The 21,569-nt window shown below is 37.3% G+C and overlaps 1 protein-coding gene across 3 annotated transcripts in view; it reads left to right on the top strand.

Annotated features, from left to right (window-relative positions):
• LOC108232275 (CUB and sushi domain-containing protein 3) overlaps window positions 1–21,569 on the top strand; it is a 291,392-nt gene that overhangs the window by 69,205 nt on the left and 200,618 nt on the right. For all 3 annotated transcript variants that reach the window (XM_017409915.3, XM_017409916.3, XM_017409917.3), the window contains exons 5-13: window positions 1,484–1,730; window positions 12,214–12,326; window positions 13,450–13,527; window positions 14,874–14,961; window positions 15,455–15,579; window positions 16,338–16,459; window positions 20,018–20,121; window positions 20,514–20,626; window positions 20,923–21,105. In XM_017409915.3, coding sequence (XP_017265404.1) covers window positions 1,484–1,730; window positions 12,214–12,326; window positions 13,450–13,527; window positions 14,874–14,961; window positions 15,455–15,579; window positions 16,338–16,459; window positions 20,018–20,121; window positions 20,514–20,626; window positions 20,923–21,105 — 1,173 coding nt within the window. The remainder of the gene's footprint in view (window positions 1–1,483; window positions 1,731–12,213; window positions 12,327–13,449; window positions 13,528–14,873; window positions 14,962–15,454; window positions 15,580–16,337; window positions 16,460–20,017; window positions 20,122–20,513; window positions 20,627–20,922; window positions 21,106–21,569) is intronic.

The following is a 21,569-nucleotide window of genomic DNA, read 5'->3' as shown; positions in this document are numbered from 1 at the left end:
ATGTCTATTTTCTGTTTTTTTTTTTTTTTACCTGTTAAGCTGAACATTCAGCATTCTCTTATCACTCTTTCTTAGTGTTGTGTTTGCTTTGATGGACTTTAAAGCACAGTGTCCTATCATCAAGACTACATTTAATAAATTTAGTCTCTGCTAATACAGATTGCTCTTCACATATGGACAGTGAAGTCTTTGGTATGTTATTCTAGATTCATTACATGCACCTTGTTCAGTGTAAATGTTTTATGAAAGACAATATAATCAAAATAATAAAACAAATTGTTTCTCCACCTACTTTGCGGCTGCAGTGCTTCTAGCATTTAACAAATGATTGTAATCTAAAATCGCCCTTGGTGTAGTTTAAAAGTGAAAGTCTGTCCTTCGTATGAATCATACATGTGTCACAATCATTAGGTGTTACACAGTATCAATTTTCCTTCCCCGCCTTCCCTATAAGACTTTGATCACTTTTCAGGCTCCAGCTAATGTGTCAAATGACACGAATCAAGCCAACTAGCTCCTCTATTCCCTCCTAGTTTTCTCTCAATTTTTTCATCTTCTTTTCAATTTCATCCACCCACATCCTTGTTTCTTGACCAGTCAGTTAATGCAGCATATGGGAATAGTTTAGGGCTGGCATCTCTGACAGCCCTGAGTGGAGCACTGAGCCATCAAAGGTTTTAGCTGGCACAGCCGAGTGTCACGTATTAGTCTTAAATGATGTGAAAACTGTGAAAGCCCTGCCATCATTAGGATTCCTCAGAGAGTGGGAAAAAATGAATAGAAGGATAGATAGGAAAGTGGTGACTTATAGTAGAAAGAGTGGGAAGAAAGTGAAAGCCATTGTGGAGTAAAAGAGAGTGAGCCACTGTTAAGGGGGAGTGCATTGAAATTCAGCTGACATGCCACGCTTCCCACATTGAATTTTTTTTTTTCTATAGCATTTTAAGCTCTGTTTATCACAATTTGTTTGTTGCTTTGAACCTGACGGGCCTTTAAAGAAACCAAATCAATTACTTAGAAAGGGAAAGAGAGGAAAAGATAATTCAGACCTTTCTCACCTTTGATTGACTGGATTGCAGAAAACTGACAGGATTAGATTACATTGAATTGGTTAATCAACTTGTTAATTGATGGTTACTTCTGTGAATCAGCACTTGTCAGTTTGCTCAATGATTCATGCTAATGTAAAGTAAACTCTTTTGGACTTTGTCGTCTCATTGGAGATGTTTGTACATTTGTTTCCTAACTTGATTCTGCATGTTGACAACCTGTTAATGTCTGAGAAACAAACAAAAAAAAGATTTCTGTTTAAATGGCTTTTTTTTTCTCAATGTACACCTTCCAGGTTGGGTTTGTTTTGCTCTGCATTTATCTGAACAGGCAGATGTTTAATGCCTGCAGGTCACCCCCTTTCAAGTAAAAGAGTACATGTGTCTGTTCCCCCCATCTCTAAACCCTGATTTTCTCCCCTTGTGACTGACAGCGGAGGACACGTGCGGAGGCACCCTGAGGGGCTCCAGCGGGCTCATCTCCAGCTTCGATTTCCCAGGCGGAGACTCCCCTGGCACCGGCGGAGGTGGCGGCGCCGGAGGCCTGGGCAGCAGCGGGGAGTGTAAGTGGACCATACTGGCAGATCCAGGCGACACCATCTCTCTGGTGTTCACGGAATTTCAGATGGAGGAGAAGTCAGATTATCTGGAAATTGAAGGGTCTGAACCACCAACCATCTGGTGAGTCAACCTGTAAGGAGCTTGGAAAGCTTTTGTTTTGCAGCAATTCAGCACTGAGGTGTTATATTACATGTTGTTCAATGCATGAGGTGTGTACGCTTGGTGTTGACATGGTGCTAACATGAAGGGGGCTGTGATTTGTGTGACATGAGGTCTCTTGAGATGTGTATTTAAATTTTTAGAAAATATTTGCACAATCAAGTACTATTGGAACTTGTTAATTTATCTGCTATGTATGTGTTTCAAAAACAGAACTGGCATATATGAATAAAGTGTAACATTAAGTTCTGAAATCCACATGGTATTTCTAAATCCCATTTTAATTATTTGTAATGATAAAGTTAACTAAACAGTGATTTATCTATTTGCACAACCTGATGTCACATTTAATGTGCAAGTGGGCTGTTTAGATCCTCGCCTGGCTCGCAGTTTAAATCTCACTTGACAGCGTTTTTCCTTTGAAAAAAATTTCAGAAACACAGGACCATGGAAGCCCATCCATGAAGGAGGTCAAAGCACTGAAAGTGTACAGCTCGCAGTCACTAAAACTGATTCATAGTAGGTTAGGTTTGAAAGGACACTAATAAAGGTGATTTAAATTGTACGTAAATTATGCCCACTCAACATTCCCTTAACAAAGTTCAATTTTCATCTATGATGATTCAATCAACATAAATTTTTTTTCTTTTTAAAAAAGCGCTTGCTCTATTTAGCCAAATTTTATAATTAGTTACCCAAAATTCTACTTTTTGGTAAAAGTCCATCAAGATTTGTGGTCCTTTTTTTATACTTTTTTATCTGACTTAATTAACTCTGGCAGTGGAGATATCGCTGAGTCGTGTCACGTCGCTAGTTATCAGCTGAGTCTATCAACCCAGGTTTCAGATGATAGATCACACACATAGATTTAGATCTGCTCAAACTGCTCTTATCTACTCTACAAGAAAGGCAATATGACACTAGACTAATACAGACTGAAGGCTACACAGCGGCAGCAAGCAAAGCCAGAAAGGAATCTTAGTGTTCTAAATTAGTAAGCATAGTAACACTGTCTCAAAGTTTAGATTTGTGTGAACTTATTTTGTCAAATCAGTGTATTGCAGGTGGGTTATTGAGGCATGTAGGACCTGTAACATGTTTAAGAAACAAATCTGGAATTTTTAAAATGTTCTTTTTACCAAATGTTTATTTACTGTGCCAACCATTCTTTGAAGTGCCATATAAAACAGTTTCAGTTGTGCAGTAGGTTTATTATATTGTGATTTCTTATCATTTTATTTTTTTTTAAACTTGATGTATTAGCAAATGAACATAAGATGTTGAATATGATGTTCTGTGTGTTCATTTGTGAAAATAGTGTTGATACATTTTTAGTTCAATCATCTTAACAGGGGAAAAAAAAACAACTTTTAAAAAAATTCTTCAAGTCCAAAGAGTAAAACCAAACCCAGTCTGTTTCATATCAGCATTATCCTCTCCTAAGATGAATACAGCTTTGGACAGTCTAACCTTTGAAGAGTAGACAGGAGAGACTCTCATTGACCACGCATCAAAGTCTTTATTTTTTTCATCTTCAGAAAGAATTGATTAGTTGGGATGTATTGCTTTCACGTGTGTTGATCTCTCGACTGCAGCCTAGCCTGCTCCAAAGCAAGCGAGCAAGCAAAAAAAAAAAGCATGCACATGCATCTTCAATGAATTTTCACGGATGGTTTTGTACAAAATTTTGCATTTGGGTTCTGCTCAAATTAGAGAGATTCATTGTTGAATAATTCAAATCACCTTTGTCAAAGATTTGTGATTCAGACTTATTTGGAAAGCAGCGGTTTCATGCACCTACGTTAAAATAGGTTTAACTACTCACCGTCATGTTAAGCTTATCCTTTTTCCTTTGCATCCCGTGTGAGTGGGATCATCTATTGGGTGTATGTTATACTGATGGCCAATAATTATATTTCACCAAAAGGAGCTCTAATCAGTCAGAAAGGCAGCATCTCTGCTGATCCTGACTGTTGTCATTCTGAGTCAGATGGAGAAAGAGAGAGAGACAGGAAGTCGGAGTCAAAAGGAGAGGTGCTGTGAGTGTGGCGATGACTGCTAAGTATTGCATGTTGACGTAGCTAAGAGGAGTGTGACAGAGAGTCCATGTGGGACAACACTGATGTGTTTTGACAGTCCATCAGGTAGCTCTTCTCATAGGTGTAGCAGTTCTAAAATCTAGCATTTGGATGCAGAAAGGTCTCTAGGTTGTAAAGCCTCAGACCAGAATCTTTGAAATTCATTGAGCATTGTTTTTTATTTATTACTTTTTGATGTGGTGGTAAGACATTGTCATTTTCTAACGTAATTGTTTATGTGGGTTGAAATTTTGAATATTGGCCAGACCTGACATTTGAGTGATCTTTTGTTGTTTAAAAAAAACAACAAAAAAAAAAAAACAAACCCAAAAGCAATCAACTAAAAGTTATTAGGCGTTTCCCGAGTGTTTTTGAACAAAGCAACTGGACTGCTTTTCTGTAATAAGCCTCACACTTGAGGACATGGATTACTGGGCAGTTGCTTTCCAAATCAAAAGCACCGATGAATACATCAACCTCCGGGCACAGAAGTCTGGACTTCAGCAAATCCTTAGTTGGGATTTCGGGAAAAAATACTGTTCATAGTTGATGGGAATTATTTCTCTGTTATAGCCTGCCACTATGAAAGGAGGACAATCATCTAATTAACTGTGTGTGTGTGCACGAGTGTTTGGGTTTGTTGTTGTCTGTTAGCAAAATATGTTATGAACCACTGGATTGGATGTACATCTACAACTAATGAACGTTTGGAGCCAGTTCAAGATGGCGAACAGGAAATACTGCAAACTTTTTTTTTCTAATATTGTTTAAAAATTTGGTCTAGTAGTATCTGAGAGTCATCCCAGCACCTTGTACAACAGCTTGGTTTAAAAAATTGGCATAGAAGGCATCCCTTTAAGAAGTGTTACTTTTAAAACTCAAGTTCTTTCAATACTTCCCCCTACCTACACACAACATCCACATAGGAAAAAAACTAAGTTCTAGTCATTCAGGCCTTTTTTGTGTGTTTATTTCATCCCTTCCTGTGATAATTATACAGCGATGATTCACGTTTGCTTCTGCTGATTTTGCTAGCCAGGCATATTTGTGTTCCTTCATGTTTCACCAGTTTATTAGATCAGTGTGGAGGACAGGACATGTTTTTAGGCAGTAACAGTGTTGCTCAAATGTGGCTGTATTTTCTAACCCTTCCCAAATTTAACTACGATGGCAGAGGCAGATAACTGAGTTTATTTATTTATTTTTTCTTTTTTGGCCCCTGCTTGGAAAAGTTTTGTGATGGTTGGGAAACGACATGATTATTATCGCCACCTTGTGGTGGTGCTAGCAGCTTGCAGGTGCCAGTCTAAAACAGCGTACCAAAGTGACAGTCATGTTAACTATTTATATTTGTGTGCGCTTAAGTTCTAATTGAAATTTGAAAATCACGTTTTATTCCTCATCCTTGGTTTCTTCCAGTCCACATAAACTGGGTATAGAATTAATATTTTTTTTACTATTTTAACATTTCTTTTAGTAAACATATAACAATTTTTATGAATTACACATGAAAAGCATTCAGTATACATTATGCAATAGAAATGCAAATGTAGTGTCTTTCAAGGAAAATACTGGGGGCATTTTTAGACATTAATAACATCCTGCTTTCCATTTGTATTGTAAATAATCAGCCTATTTTTAAATTATGTCCAATGTTAATTTCTTTTTTTTTTAACATTTCATGAATTTCCATTGACTAAACCTACACTGTAGTTATCAATAAAACAAACTTAACTCATCTGAAACAAAAATACTCAACATTGTAACTCATAGTGTATAAGTCTGTTATTATAAGAGACGACTCTTCACCTCCTTCGATTCCTGGGTGTGTTTTACTGATGTCACATATGTTTATTTATCGGATAAAGAAATTTAACAAGCAGCACTTTAACTTCTGGCAGTTCTTTCTGATGTCTGAGCAGGCATCGGGCATCATGTGAAACTGTAGATTGATGTTGATTTACACCTTCCAAATGTCAGAGCCCGTTGGACATCGTTTTCCTTTTAAGCTCCACAGTTCTCCGGGGGGGGGGATCCGATGATCCAGAGTGCAGCGCGGACAGCACTTTAAAAAGATGACTTTAACTTTTCCAGGTAAGCAGAGGAGCAAATGGGCACGCTTCAGAAAAGATCGAATCTCTCATGCCCACAAAAATTCATCGCTCTCACTTCCCCGTCTATTTATGAGCGTCTCTGACTGCGTACAAGGCCGTCGGACAGCTAAACATTCAAACATCCTAATGCATAGCAGCAGCGGCAGGCAGAGACAAGCCAACTGTCTGTTTACCCTTGAGGTTTACAGCTGCTTAACAATGATAGACAGCCTGGAAACTTGGACTCCGTCAAATTTATTCTCGCCATTTACCCCTTTTTGACCAATAAATGGGAAAACGGTTTACCCCTTGTTACTTAGTAATAAATATTTCTCACAATTAATATCAAATACAGTATGCATGACAATATGAACGTTGGAAATTAGTTGCAAATTAAAAAAGATTGTGTTCAGAATATTAAACATTAGTGCTGGGGAATAGGAATTGCAAATAATATCTTGCTAGTCAGTAATATTCAGAGAAACATGATTAATAAAAAGAATAAATGAAGATTGCATTAAAAATGTGGTAGCATTAGGAACTAATCGATTTTGTCAGTCAGATTCTTGAAAGCGGATGTGGACGTGAATACAATGCTAAAATCCTGGACCATCGGGTGAGAAATTTGTTTTGCTGGCTTATCTATGGTCTTCGCAGCTTCTGTCATTTTATCTATTGAAGATATTTTTCAGACCTCGGCAAATAAGTGTATTGATTTCATTGTTGTCAAGCCGGTGAAGGTTGTAGGGAGGCTGTGCATCAATCACTTTGAAAATAGATCAAAAAAAGAAACCTTTTTTCTCATTTTTTTTTTTCCAAAACATCAACAGCATAGTCTGAATAGACTGAGAAAAACAGTTCTTTGTTATTCTGCTGACCTTTAATATGATTGTTCAGCCCTGTTCACAAAGGGCAAAAACAACAAGCAGTAAATCACATGTCAGTCATTATTTCAAACATAGAGTAGAAAACCTGGAAAGGTTTGCAAATATTGGAAATGTTTTGTTTTTTTTCTTTTCTTTGCTTACGCAGTATACTTTGAAATTTACCCCGAAAATGTAAATATTCTGTTATTCTTTTCTCTCTGTGTCTATTTGCCTCCTTTTCCTCCTCTTCTCCAGTCTGGATTCAGTCTAGCGAGCCACTTTTTAGGATGCTATAAACATATTCAGACGGCCAAGTTTAGAATTGATTGCCTTCACCAGGCAATATCCAGCTTGGTTCAATAAATATGAACAGCCATCTTCTAACAGACTGGCTAAACAGATCGCCAGAGCGAGGTTGCAATAGATTTAAAGGTTATGTAGAACAAGAGGCGTCCTGCAGCTAATTTACCAACTTTGGTGAAATTATTATGTGTATGAGATTCAATTTCTTCACGCTGGAATTTTTTTTTTTTTATATTGATTTTTCCAGATGAAGTAAAATCCATCAAATAGTCTCAAAATGTAACGCCTCATAGTGAACAGCCTGGGAAGTATATAGGCTCTAAGAGGTGATGTGAATAGACAGTTGACTCAGGTATTTCACAGAACAAGGAGTGTGAGCAGCTACTGGATACACAGCAAATGTGCTCATTGTTCTCGGAAGTCAATGTGCTGGCAGAGCAACACTCACCGGGCTGTGTAACTACACCCCCTGTGTACAAGGTGATGAAGGAGCAGCAGCTGAAGTCATGGAGAACAACAGCTCTTTCCTTATTAGATTACAGATTTCCACAACTATTTCTTTCAGTCAGATTTCACACTAAACATATGGGACAAGACTAAATCTAGTGTCTTCTCTTTTATGGACAAATCACACTCATTATGTGTGTTAGACGTAGATAAAACCTGCCTCTCAGTTCAAATAGATAGACACCTGAGATGTCAGTTTATCTCTGGAGACCTCCATATCACATTTGACCACACTTCATGCACACTGAGACTTGCTACAGTGGTATTTTAAGTAATTTTATCACTACATCAGTTCATACACTTTTTTTTGTGAACATCTTGTGCAGTGAGTAAAACCTTTCCAACACCAGTCATCAAAATCTCTAAAATCCATCAAAAGAAGCATCCTAAAAGCAAGTGCTTAAATCATGATTTTAAGAATCCGGTATTTGGAACTTTGTTATATTTAGTTGAATGCAGGGATAGTTCAGATATTTTTAAATGGAGTTCTGCACAAAAGTGAGGAACAATTCATATCTTACCTGTTGTAGATGGCTTTTTAAAAATCCTAAATTTGAAGAATTGGAATTAAGGTCTGACAGAACTGATGAGCTAATGGCTAATTTGCTGCCATCTTTAAACAACTTCAATTTCAAAACTTTTGTGCAGGTAGAAGAAAGCAGTCCTGGTAACATTTTTTAAAGTGAGTTAAAAGACAAAACTCACATAAAGGTTCTTTACACTAGTACTTCAAGCCAAGTTAATGCCATCCAGTCTAAACTTTGAAACTTTTAAAGGCTCCAAAGTTTGTTCCTAATATGCTCAGGCTCAAAACCCACAACTTCTGTCGTCCAGGTTTTTGTGTCTCTAAGACATGGTTACAATCTAAGTAACTGATTGAATTCATCGAGCTTCATGAATAAATATAGCTGAATATTATCAGCATAACAATAAAAATTTAGTATTGGACCCTGAACCCTGAGGACTTCATGACTTTATGAAAAAGATTCATTATTAGGATGAACAAACTGGAATCTGTCAGATAAATATGATTTAAACCATTTAAGAACCGTTCCTGTAATCCCAATATAATTTTCAAGCCTCTGTTAAAGAATAATGTGATCAATTACGTCGAATGCAGCACTGAGCTGGACAAGTATGGACACAAGTCCAGTGTCTGAGGCCAGAAGAAGATATCATTAGTAAGTTTCACCAGTGCCGTTTCTGTGCTATGAGCTCTAATCCCCGACTGAAACTCCTCAAATAGATTATTTCTGTCCTACTGTTTTCTCAAGAATTTTTGTCATGAATGGGAGATTGGATATAGGTCTTTAATTGGCCAGAGCTCCTGAATAAAGATCAAGTTCTTGAAGTAAATGTTTAATTAGAGCGACCTTAAAGTCCTGTGGTACATATTCATTCGCTAAAGACAGATTGATCAGATCTAAAATAGAGAAGTTAATTAAGCGAAAACTCTTTTTGATAGGTATGGTTGGGATGGGATCTAGCAGACATGCTGTTGGTTTGGATGAAGCTAATATTTTAGATATTCAGAGCTCAACGGGACAAAAAAAGTCCAAACACAAATCAGATTTTAGTAACTCTTCTAAAGCTGCTCTATTTTAAAATGAACCAGTGGGAATGGTAGGAAAGGTGGTGTAATTTCCTTTTTTAATTTCTTTTTTTAAATAAAGAATATCATAAAGTTATCACTACTGAGAGTTATAGGGATACATGGCTCAACAGAACTAGAACTCATCTGACCTGCTACAGTACTAAAAGAAAACCTATTACTTCAACAATGACTAAATAAGCCAATTAAGTAAACAATAGACTACTCTCAAGTCTATTTTAATGGAATTGTACAGCCACAGATAGTGCTGTTGTTTCAAGGATAAAGAGACTGATGGGTATCAATGATGTGCATTAATATTTGGCAAACAATCCTTAAAATATGTTTTGCTCCCATTTTGGTATTCTTACAAAAATAGATCACACATTGGCCATAGAAGGATGACTTGAGTTGGATGACAGAAATTATATGACAAAGGCATTTTTTCATATTACCAGTTACCTGCCAGGTTTTTGACACAATGCATGTTATGTTTGATTAATAAAATGTAGACACAAATGTTGACTGGCGTGAGATGAGGTTTGTCTATTCTCTGGTGGCCTTCTGCCTGTGAGCATATTTGTTTTCATCTGGGTATGTTTTCCTACTGGGAGCACCAGCTGGATGGAGTGATTTGAAAATGCTTTTTTTTCCCCCTGCAGTGTTCAACAGACGTCTTACAGCCGATATGTCACAATGCCTGGCGTATTTTTGTCACTTTTACGTTGCCTTTTTCACGGGCAGATTTTTTTTTTCAGTCATTGTTAAACTGCTTGTTGCAGTAGCTCCTCTGTAAGGCATCATTAAGGTTTTATTTGCTATTGATGGAAGATCATGTTTACCAACCTCTGCTGCATTTGCCTTTGTGACAAAATAAATTCACCTCCACTGGCCTTGAACAACTTACTCATATTGATTCCTTTTCATTGAGACTTTTAGAAGAAGTTCTTTTGTGAAATTTTGTCTCTATTCCAAGAAACTCGCAGGCAGTGTCTTCGTACTTAAGCTACCTGACTTCAACTCTTTTTCATTCTGCTTGTATTTTGTTATTAGCATTTTATCAATTATGCAATGAGAAGAAAGGTCAAATTTATGTGGGAATTGATTACCTTTTAACTCCCCTTTTATGAGCTGCCATTGTCTCCCTTTTGTGATGAATAATCTAGACCTCCCAAAAGTTAGTATTCAAAAACTGCATTCAGTTTGCTCATCAATTAAGAATAAAGCATGAATTACCCTATATTTGACATTATGTTCTACTCTGAGGTAATATAGTTCAAAACTCAAATGTCAGGGAGCATTTTCGTAACTGAAATACAAAGACATCAAATGTCATATAGACTTAAAAATGATTTTCTTGGTTTTGCCATAGCATAAACTGAAAAAGTCACCTTTCTTTGTTTTTTCTCCATTGCAGTCTCTTTTTTTAAACTGCCAGTTTCAGTTTTTATTTTGCTTTTACATCTTTGTCCCCAAGGTGGCTCTGAGGTAAATGCCAAAGACATTACATGGAAAACTAAACTTTTAAAATGCTTAAGCAGACAATAAGAGTTAACAGATGCATACACTCACTGACAAGATGCAATGGGTTTTTCTTTTTATGTATTTATTGCTTTTTGTCCACAAAACCATTTTGAAAACACGGGACTCAGTCACTCTGTGCTATTTTGCAACTTGTCCCAATTCTCTGTTTAAAATCTACAATGACATTGTTCTATTGATTCTGGTTTGACAGGACATAGTGTCAGGATTGGAAAGGATCAGAAAAAAATAAATAAAAATTCAGCCCAACAAATGAGAAGGCCCCCCGGCAGCTTTAAACCTCTGCGATTGTAAAGCATTTCTGTTGCTGCAGCTCCACACCGACTGTATAAGACTTCTGATCTATAAATGGACAGGAATACAGATAGTCAGAGCACACAGAGACTCTAAGTCACACAGAGTTGTTTTGACAGACTGTTATCACATGTGTGCACAGACATACAAGATAAACAAAAGTAATTTTCCTCTGTGCCGTCTTCTGCTTTTTAAATTCCCTTTTTTTTTAAACACGCAAGCACAAACGTTACAAGTACAAATTTCTTTCCAGACATGATTTTATAAGACAGTGAATGACCGCAATACTGACATTATTTCTGTGTGGATCTGGACCTGAAGCAATGTTTGCAAACTTATACTTAAATCATCCATTTTAAAGAACACAAATGATGTTTAAGGGAGCTGACGGATAAGCACTAAAGTACCTTTATTACTTTTCCCCCCCAGTATTTTTCTGTTTCTGTCACAATATTTGATGAGTTACTTTACCCACAGCTTAAGAAACACTCCCAAAATGCTTCAAAACATGCTATGACTTTTGGTTGCAGTTTGTTGTATGGCTGAGACTGAATTTGCAAAAAGCTGCAAAACATGTTCATGCATACAATGGGATTTTGGTAAAACAAGTGAGAAAATCAGCCTTTTTGGGAGTTCTGTTAGAGTTGTAGATGTACAAACAATTGATACTTTCTGAGTTTTACTACATTTTGTCCAGTGGTTTATAACACATTTTGTTAACAAACAACCAATGTTGACACCAATAGTTAATGGCAGAATTTAAAAAACAGATCTCACAGAGTATGTGTCTGTGATGAGTCTGAGCTGGTACCACACCAAACTTAGCTTAATATCTGTAAAGTTGGCTGAGTTATACCCATTTTTGTGTTTGCTCAGGTTGCTAAGCTGTGGTGGCCATTTTCAATTGTGTACATCCAGTGATTACTTTGAGAGTTTCATGAAAATCTGTCCAGTTGTTCACAAAATAATATGCCAATGTAACAAACAAATGAACACACGCGCACACACACACACGCATATATGGGCAAAAATATTTTTGCCTTCATCTTTGGTGGGATTAATGAAGCAGGTAAATAAACAACCACGTAGATAGGAGGGGGGGGGAAGGAAAAAAAACAAAACAAAAAAACAATGACATTTATTTTGTTATGTTTAACTTTTCACACTCAGGCTGACAGGAATGAATATTCCAGCACCAATCATCAGCAACAAAAACTGGCTGCGGCTGCATTTTGTAACAGAGAGCAACCACCGCCACAAAGGCTTCAGGGCTCAGTATCAAGGTAAGGTACTTCATTTGCACGACTTCATAAAAGACCCCTGACCTGAACAGAAAGGATCATCATATGAGAAACACTCTGAAGGCTAATTAGAGAACATGTTTTTGATCTTCATTAACTGAATATTTAACAGTTTGACTAACACTTTCTGTAAAAGGCATGAAGGATTTTTCAGCTTTAAACCAAGACCTTGTTAATCACATATTTGTTAGGTAAATAGTGGATTTAATTTACCCTTAAGACAAAAAGGCTTATTCTCAGTAAACTTAATGATTTATTACCCTGATCTTGTTCACTGGTATGACTTTTAGTCAGCCATGTGAGTATAGGCAGTTTCAAAGCCAGATATAAAACCTTAAACTTTACCATAAACAGCTTTAAAAATCTCTCAGTAGCTTGGATGTGCACTGTAAACTCACTGTGAGCTAATAACATAAAAAAACCCACCGCCTCTCATCTCTTGCTGTTTGTTGCTGGGCAGTGGTGAAGCCATTTTCCTCGTGTTTGCACATGTTCAATAGCAGATTTTCAAGCAAAGACATGCACTTTGGTTTTATTAAGCTTTTAAACAAATAAAAATCCTCACGTCGTCAATCAATTATTTCCCGTCCTAATTGTGTGTAAAAGAGCTTAACCTAATCATTTGACCAACAGTGCAGTGCAGAGGTGAGGCATTGTCCCAGTACTTTCAAACTCTGATCCCTTTGTTTTTGCTCGATGCAGCGTTTATTGCTTTTGGCTGTTCTGTTGATGATGACATCTACTTGAATCCCTTAGCTTTTGTTTCTAATCTTGCCCCTGCTGTGTTTGATTAGACCCTATTAAGACGTGTAGTGTTGCAGTCTTTGCAACGCTCTTTGATTCTGCATGGGATTTCCCTTAACTTTCTAATCTGCTTTGACCAGTAAATTGCCATCCGCTGTTTAAATTGTTAAGCAGACAATAAAACTAATAACTAAGGTTTTATATGTAGAATTGCTACAACTTCTAAAAAGGGATTTACGTTTGGTATTTTTCATACATAGCCACGCTATATAAAGAGAAAGAAACATTTGTACTGTATCTTCTCACATCTAATACTGTACCTTCTTTTATCTAATGAACTCTTTCCATTGCTTTCAACCAGTGAAAAGCTCTGGAGAGCTTAAATCCAGAGGCGTAAAATTATTACCAGGAAAGGACAACACTAACAAACTGTCTTTGAGTAAGTCTTTTTTTTTTTCTTATGCAACTGTTTTTATTGTTTCTGTTTCTTTTTGTTCATTCAAGGCTTGTGTTCTGGCTTTCTTTCTGTCCATTTCTTTGCTGCATCGTTTGGTAAAGAAATTAAGCTACAGTACTAGATTTTGCAGAAGTGCAGTCTCTTTTTCTTTCTGAGGTCCCATTTTCCCTGCTGTCCCGGACTTCCCACCTTGACAGAAATGAACTCTGCTAAATCAGGCCTATTTATGTTTGTTGCAGCAGTACGATACATTTGACAAGCGTAAGTTGGACTAAATTCACCCCCCCCCCCTTGTCTCAGTCTGCACTATTCAGCTAATGGATTGACTTATGTGTGTGAAACACACGCATGGCAGTAGTCAAGGTTGAGTGACCACTCACTTGTCAGGTGATTTGTGTACACCTCAAACAAAACAGAATGCATTCTAATAGCTTGGGGAGCTGTGTCATTACCATAAATCTGGAGCACAATTCCCTTTAACTCAGCAGAGTGCTAAAGACTCGGATGATAACAGGTTGTAATCTTTATTACCTTATGCCTCATAGATTCAGCACTCCATGGAAACATGAATAATGCAGAGGGCTGTAATCTTCTCCATGAGACAATGCTGTATATCATTAAAACACTATGAGGGGGATGCTTCTGATGCTTTGAGGATTTATTGCCTATAATTGAACTCATAACTGCATTATAAGTTGCAAAAATTAGGTTCAGAGCTTATGAACTTTCTGAAAGAAGTCAACAAGAATACGCGTGTCGGTAAAGCCTCTCACTTCAATAGCAAGAAATCCACCGTGGACTTGTGTAAACCTAAAGGAAACCTTAAAGAATAAATAGAAAATGACATGTCTTACACATTAAGTTCAACCAGATTTACAGATCATAATTTAGGGACAATGAGGTTCCTAAGATTTTTTATTTATTTTTTCGGTTTTAGCCACCTGTCTACACTCACGTCACAATGCTCAACATAAACAGCATCTTCAAGTTTTTATCGAGTCAACCAAATTATTACTATATATGAAAAGTCTGGCTGAATGATTTTTGTTGCTCCCACAATCAATAACTCAAGGTTATTTAATCCCCTGTTGGCCCCAGGTAGACTTTTCTTTGTTAGCTCAGGTATGAGTGTTTTATTTAAGCTTGGCTCTCGCTCTGTCCCCAAAGATGTGTGATTTCACTACAGTGCTGCCAAATCACTGTCTTACATTTAGAGATGATGTATATTTCATTCCTCAACCCCAATCTCTATTTACCTGGGTTGTTTTCCGAAACTACAGAGTTTTGACAAATCACGGTGGCTTATTTTTGGCTTTTCTTGTGCTCAGTGAATGAAGGGGGGATCAAACAGGTGTCTAATTACTGCCCCGACCCAGGGGAGCCGGAGAACGGCAAACGGATTGGTTCTGACTTCAGGTTAGTTTGATGCTTTTCACCTGAAACAAATGATGTCAAATTGGTGTACATAAAATTCAAGGAGGGTAGTGGTGATACACATGCTTCAATTAGTGATACTATTAGCAGGACTGTGTCCAGCCAGAGCCTAATGATGTCAACCTGAAGCATTATTAAAACTTTCCTTTATACTAACACATATTGGATGTTTGATCTTTTGACTGCAGTTAAATTGTGTTGTAACTTATTTTTATGATCAAAGCCACTGAAGAGAGAAAAAGTTTAGATAGTGGAGTACGATAGTGTCTTTTTGTCATTGTGTAGCTTTAAAAACCTTTAGTTCTACAACTGAGCCAAAATGGGCACTGAGACGTAGTTCCCTGCTTCACTTATGTCCTCAGTTTGTTCGTGAGTGACGTGAAATAAATAAAGAATTTGATATTTCATCAGGAGGCATCTTTGAAAAATTGATTGCTTTTTTTTCTGGTGCTAATGGTATTTGTTATCTCCTCAGCATCGGAGCAACTGCTCAATTTACCTGTGATGAGGACCATGTGCTGCAGGGTTCCAAAACGATTACCTGCCAGCGCGTTGCTGAAGTCTTCGCAGCTTGGAGCGACCACAGGCCCGTCTGCAAGGGTGAGTGTGGCTTCTGAGGAGCTAATAAAACAGTTTGATTAAGGCAGTGCCTCTGGATATAGGCACTATGCAGATAGAGGAAAGTTCATTTCTGTTAATTATGCATGAAAGCCTCTGCTGCTGCACACATCCAATCCAGAATGCTTTCCCTCGTTTTTCTGTGTTTCATAATACCTGGAGCACCTTTTAGAATTTGATTAATGGAAATACAGCTAATAGACCTTCTCTCTACTTGTGCAAACAATACATTACCTCTCAGTCATATTACAATGCAGAAGTTATTACTCTGCCTTTAGAGCACCATTTCCTTCAATATTTATAGTGTGTTAGAAAAGGACTTTAGTTTCTCCTGTGTAGTACAGAAGCTTATAGATACTGTAGATATAACTATATAAATAAAATGGTTATGTTCCTTTGTGCTAACACTGCCATAGCTCTTCTGTTCAATTGTTCCTTGGATATGGGAAAAAAATGTGAACTGCAAGATTTAGACTTGCTACAGCTGTTTTAGTCTCTTAGTTATTTAGATCAGGGCTCTGTCGGGGCCATGACGTCTCTCTACTCTTCGTGTCACTAAAGATATTTCTCTATGATTCTGGTTCTGTTTTTCTCTGAGTTGTTGTCATGTCTTTCAGGCATCAGACACATGCCTGACTGTGCTGTGATTGCTACGAATGTATTCATTTCAAGAGCCTGTAGGTTTTGCACTGTTATGCGTGTACAGTAGATATTTTCATTTGTCTCTTCTACTGTTACAGTGAAAACATGTGGGTCGAATCTGCATGGACCGTCGGGGACTTTTACGTCACCTAACTTCCCCATCCAGTATGAGAGTAACTCTCAGTGTGTGTGGATCATCACTGCCAGTGATCCCAACAAGGTAACTGAATAATTGTCTGCACTTTTCAAACGATACTATTTGTGCTCCTAGATGTATGAGGATCCAATAAATTCCCCCTTTCCTAATTTTCACTAGTCTGACTTTATCAAAAGAGTGTAGACAAAACTCTAAAACTACAAACTTGCTGTCATCTCTGTGGTGAACAATTTACAGTAAGTGTTGTTTTCTATCTGCACTGCAATATTAATTTGGCAGGTATTTTGCAAATAAAAATACCAGATTTATTGGTCGAATGACCATGATTCTTGCTAGAGTGGTGAAAATAAGAGAATAAACATTTAGTCCCTCCTTCACACTGGATGAAAACCACTCTATGCACTCCACGACCTACACAACCTATTAGAATGTAGCTGGATCACTTCAAATTTGGAAAAACTACATTTTTACTTAAAATGAATAAATAAAAACTACTTCAGTGTGATATGAAACATGACACAGCTACGCTCTTAGTACTCGCCAAATACGTTTTTCCTGTTATTTTCCATGTCATCAAAAAGCTCTCCTGTACCTTCACCAGGCTCTGTACACCCATCATGGCGCATCTTTTTCAAGACTGCATTAGGATGCAGCTTCACACTAGAAGATCACGCTATGCTAACACCTTAGGTATCAAGTTTGCTCTGTTGTTTCTATGACCTTGTTACAACCACGGTCGTAGAATTGGCAGCATATTGTATAATTTAACATTTAAAAGGTGTTTTTAGGTTTTATTATTTCACAAAATGGTGGAAGAAATCCCCAAACAATTTTACAGATTTAAGGAAGTAACACGATGAATTTCGCGTATTATTCATAAATATGTTTAAATAATAAACTCTAGTAGATGGATAGATGGATAGATAGAACTTTATTGATCCTTTGGGAAGACTCCTTCAGGGACATTAAAATTCAAGGAAATAAAAATTAATGAGCTCTTTCCTGTTCCTCTCACCTTTTTACAGTAGAAAATGTTCCCTTTTTGGGTTGTAGTGGAATCATGTAGGTATTTGACATTTAAATATGTATTTATGCATGCATCTTTTTTACAGGGTGTACTCAAGTTGCACTGAATAAGCACATATACTGACTCCAGAACACAGACACTGTCTCTTATCAGTAAACATAGCTGCAGTGGGTTTTATTTCAGTTCTTACCTGTTTGACACGACTGTTGGAAATTGAATGACTCACTTCATTCATCAACGCTAACAAAAGAAATAGTTACTGAATGAGAACAGCTTTTCCCCAGAGTGCAGAAGTCGGAAATGTTCCTAATGGTCACAAGCAGACTTGTACATAAATCCGACTTTGTTGGTATTCTGTGCAGTGAGTCAGATATACAGGGATGTCAATCAACTGGTTCCCTGTTAATAAACCTTAACCAACCAGTAAAGACTTATTCAAAACTCCCTGTGACTGGCAAGTGCCATAGCTTTATGCCACTGTGTGTTTTCTTAGGCAAACAAGCCTTTGACTTGGCAGTGAAACTTGGTCCATTAGTGTTATTATGGTAATTATGTTTTTTCTTTGTGCATTGTAATGAGGCTGCTTTACATAGATGTTGTGCAGACATTGTCCTCCCCCTGGCCATAAAAAGGGAGGCTAAGGACGAGCAAGCAGCCTCCGTGTTTGTCATCAACAGATGTGACACTAATGTCATAAGCACATCCTTCCTGCCATCGCTTATCCAGGCAGACTGCAGGCAAAGATAATGTGGCTCATTGGCAAATGTCTCTGCAGTAGTCTCAAATTAATATGATGATTATTGGCGGAAGCAGCTGTTGCCAGTTTGATCATTAAAAATGACATCTTTTGTGATGCTTTAGTATGTTCATTTGTTAAAGATATAGCAGTGACAACCAGCAAAGATATCTCAAGGGTAAATGCAGACAGGCAATTAATAATTTGCAACTCTTAAATGTGGCTTTAGGAATTTGATTTGTGATGGCGCTTTCATTTTGTATATTGCTTTGAAAGATGTTTGCCGTTTTCCTTGTTTGTGGAGATGCTTATAGCATGGCAATTCAGTCTTTGTCAAATCCTTATTCTAGAGACATTCGAAGATTGGATGTGACTTTAGTTTGGTTTCTTATTTCTTCATGGCTTTGTTGGTTTGAATTTTGGGGGTATTTTCTGCATTATTCATAAAGGTACCAGAATACTGACTATATTATGCAGCTATCTGAATTATGAGCTTCGGGGAAGTCTTAAGCTTTTACAGCATTCCTTGATCAAACATCTTGCTGTCTGCATCTGCAAATGTATGTGGCATTTTATAGTTTCTTTTTGTTCTTGACTTTCACAGTTTAGCAATCTCCAGAAACACTTTATCAAAAGAGAATTTATGGAAATGAGCAGCTTTGTTATGAATTTCATATAAATGAGATATTGAGGGGGGTTTTTGTAATAAAGCTCAAAACTCATTTAATAAAACCATTCATCTGATTGAGAAGGTTTGGCGTGTTTAAATACATATTCCAAATAAGATTGACTTTCAGGTAGGCAGTGAGCACTTTGGCATTGGTGCTCACTGCCAACAAATGGAAATCATTGGGAGTTGTGTTTGATGTATATAAACTAGAAAAAACTGCTAATAATTTTTGTATATCATCTGAGCTCACTTTTATCACTGTATATTTGCAGGAAATCTTCAAAGTAATATTTCCGTATTGTCTACATGGACATTAACATTCCTTTGTTTCGTGTTAGTGATGTTTAAGTGGTTTTGTGTTGAACACGAGTATATTACCTATAGTAGACAGCAGTCAGAAGAATCTCAGTTTGGAGAATCAGACAGAAATTCTCATTGACTCAAGTGAACAGATACTTAACATATGGTCCATGGAAAAGCAGATTAAAAAAATTTTTTTTTTTTTCAAACTCAAACTTGATTTCCCAGCAGTTTGAGGAAACTGCTATTCTAAATGGATACTTTTTTATTCTCACCTTTTTTTTTATTGGACAGTAGTTTTGTTTATTCAGCTGAAAAAATAGTGACGATGTCCTTTTGTGAACTGCATGCTCAATGGCTGTTGAATGTAATCCACCACCGATCAGCCATGACACTCATTTCCACTGTGCTAATCCTAAAACAACAACAAGACAGTAAAGATGGGTAATGACAAAAGAGCGGATGTCTCATTTGAGCTAAAAAGCAATCTGTACAGCCACATTTTTCAGTTGATCTGTTGGTCAGAGAGACAAAATGACTCCAGGTAGCTAATAGGTCTCTGCTGTTTACATGTACCAACATGAACACTGCTTGGTTGAAAAAATAGTCTCTAAGTAGAGAACTTTGTTTTGCAAAAGTAATGAGACATAGAAATATTAAATGTACATAGCTCTGAGTCAGAATTTTTAAATTGAAGTTGTAAATGGTGTAAATTTGCTCCCCTGTGAGATCGCCTCACTTATTCTCCAAACTCATTATGCTCTGACTGCTGCCTACTGCAGGTAAGATACTCACCTCTCTTAATGTCAACCAAACTGAGCGATACCTTGGAAATTCTGGAAGTTAAAGACTGGAAAATTGACTCTCATTCAATATATGTGACCACAGGTTATTCAAATCAACTTTGAAGAGTTCGACTTGGAAATCGGGTACGATTCACTAACCATTGGAGATGGAGGGGAAGTAGGGGACTCTAAGACAATAATTCAAGTGTAAGTACCAAGTATTCTGTACTTTACTGAGTTTTACCTTTTTTGATTAGGAATTAACATATTGCATTGGTGATTTGTGCTTAAAAATTTGTGATAACTGTAGACATGAACTTTTCTGTCAGTTTCTCTCATTAAATCAGTCACACATACAGTACTGTTTGACTTCTATTGGTGTACACATTACATGGTGTTTGTATGTGCAAAATGCAATCTCATTATTGTTATCATTGTTATTGACAAATTAACTTTTTAGTTTTTTCAATTGTTTTTTTCAATTGCAGCTAGATTACAATGTTTGAATTCAACATCAACCTAGCATTGCTGTACATCAGTGTGCGGTGAGATGACGTCTGCAATGTGTAGCTTGAATGTCTTGTTTGTCTTATCTGCAGGCTGACCGGAAGCTTTGTCCCAGACCTGATTGTAAGCATGTCCCATCAGATGTGGCTTCATCTCCAGTCTGATGAGAGTGTGGGATCAATAGGCTTCAAGATCAACTATAAGGGTACACAGACTATAACAGCAATATTCTTTTCACACTCTGTCTTCATATCTGTCTGTGTCTGTCATTCAGAAATGTAACAAGTCTGTTTTCTCATCTGCCTTTTATAATTCTCTTCTCTCTGTCTGCCTGTAAAATTAATTCTCCGACCCAAATCTCAGACTCTTCTACTGGACCTTTAGAGATAATAGAAAAAAGTTCCTTCAAGCACTTTATTAATTTAATCTTCTGCTTTACACCCCCCTTCCTCCCAAATTCCCACCCATCTATCCTTCCTCTGCTCTTCCCCTCACCCACAGAAATTGACAAAGAGAGCTGTGGTGACCCCGGTACACCTCTGTATGGCTACCAAGAAGGCAGTGGTTTTTTAAATGGAGATGTTCTTCGCTTTGAATGCCAGTTTGGATTCGAGCTCATCGGGGAAAGGATGATAACTTGCCAAAACAACAATCAGTGGTCAGCTAATATCCCCATCTGCATATGTGAGTTCCATGCAGTCATTTTTCATGACAGTAAATAAAGAAATTACTTACACTCTTGGAAAGTTCACATTGTCACCAAGCTACGGGAGGATTAATTACTGTGTTGTTAATTGAACATGCAGCCCAATGTTTGTAAATAGCCAGCAGTTTAGAAAATGTAAAATGGGAAATTGATAGCATATGGATGCCATGTTGTTCAAGCTTGGTTTGAAAGAGAGGAAAACAGGGCTCACAGAGTAATGCTCTGTGTAAGGCAGCCTGCATTATACAGTGCATCACTTTTTTGTCAGGACAGAGATACTTTCTTCTTTTACCTTTGAATAAACTAACTTGTATCCATAACAAAAATCTAGACTGCTGTTTTTCCATGTTAGCTGGACCCAATGGGACACTGTGCAGCATTCCTGTGCACCTGTACTGCAATATGGCTGTTCCCCAAGCAGTTTTATGTTTCTCCAGCTACT

This window comes from Kryptolebias marmoratus, linkage group LG16 (assembly GCF_001649575.2).
Source record: "Kryptolebias marmoratus isolate JLee-2015 linkage group LG16, ASM164957v2, whole genome shotgun sequence".
Lineage (NCBI taxonomy): Eukaryota > Metazoa > Chordata > Actinopteri > Cyprinodontiformes > Rivulidae > Kryptolebias > Kryptolebias marmoratus.
Note: the sequence above shows the minus strand (reverse complement) of the source record. Positions and strands in the feature narration are given on the sequence as shown.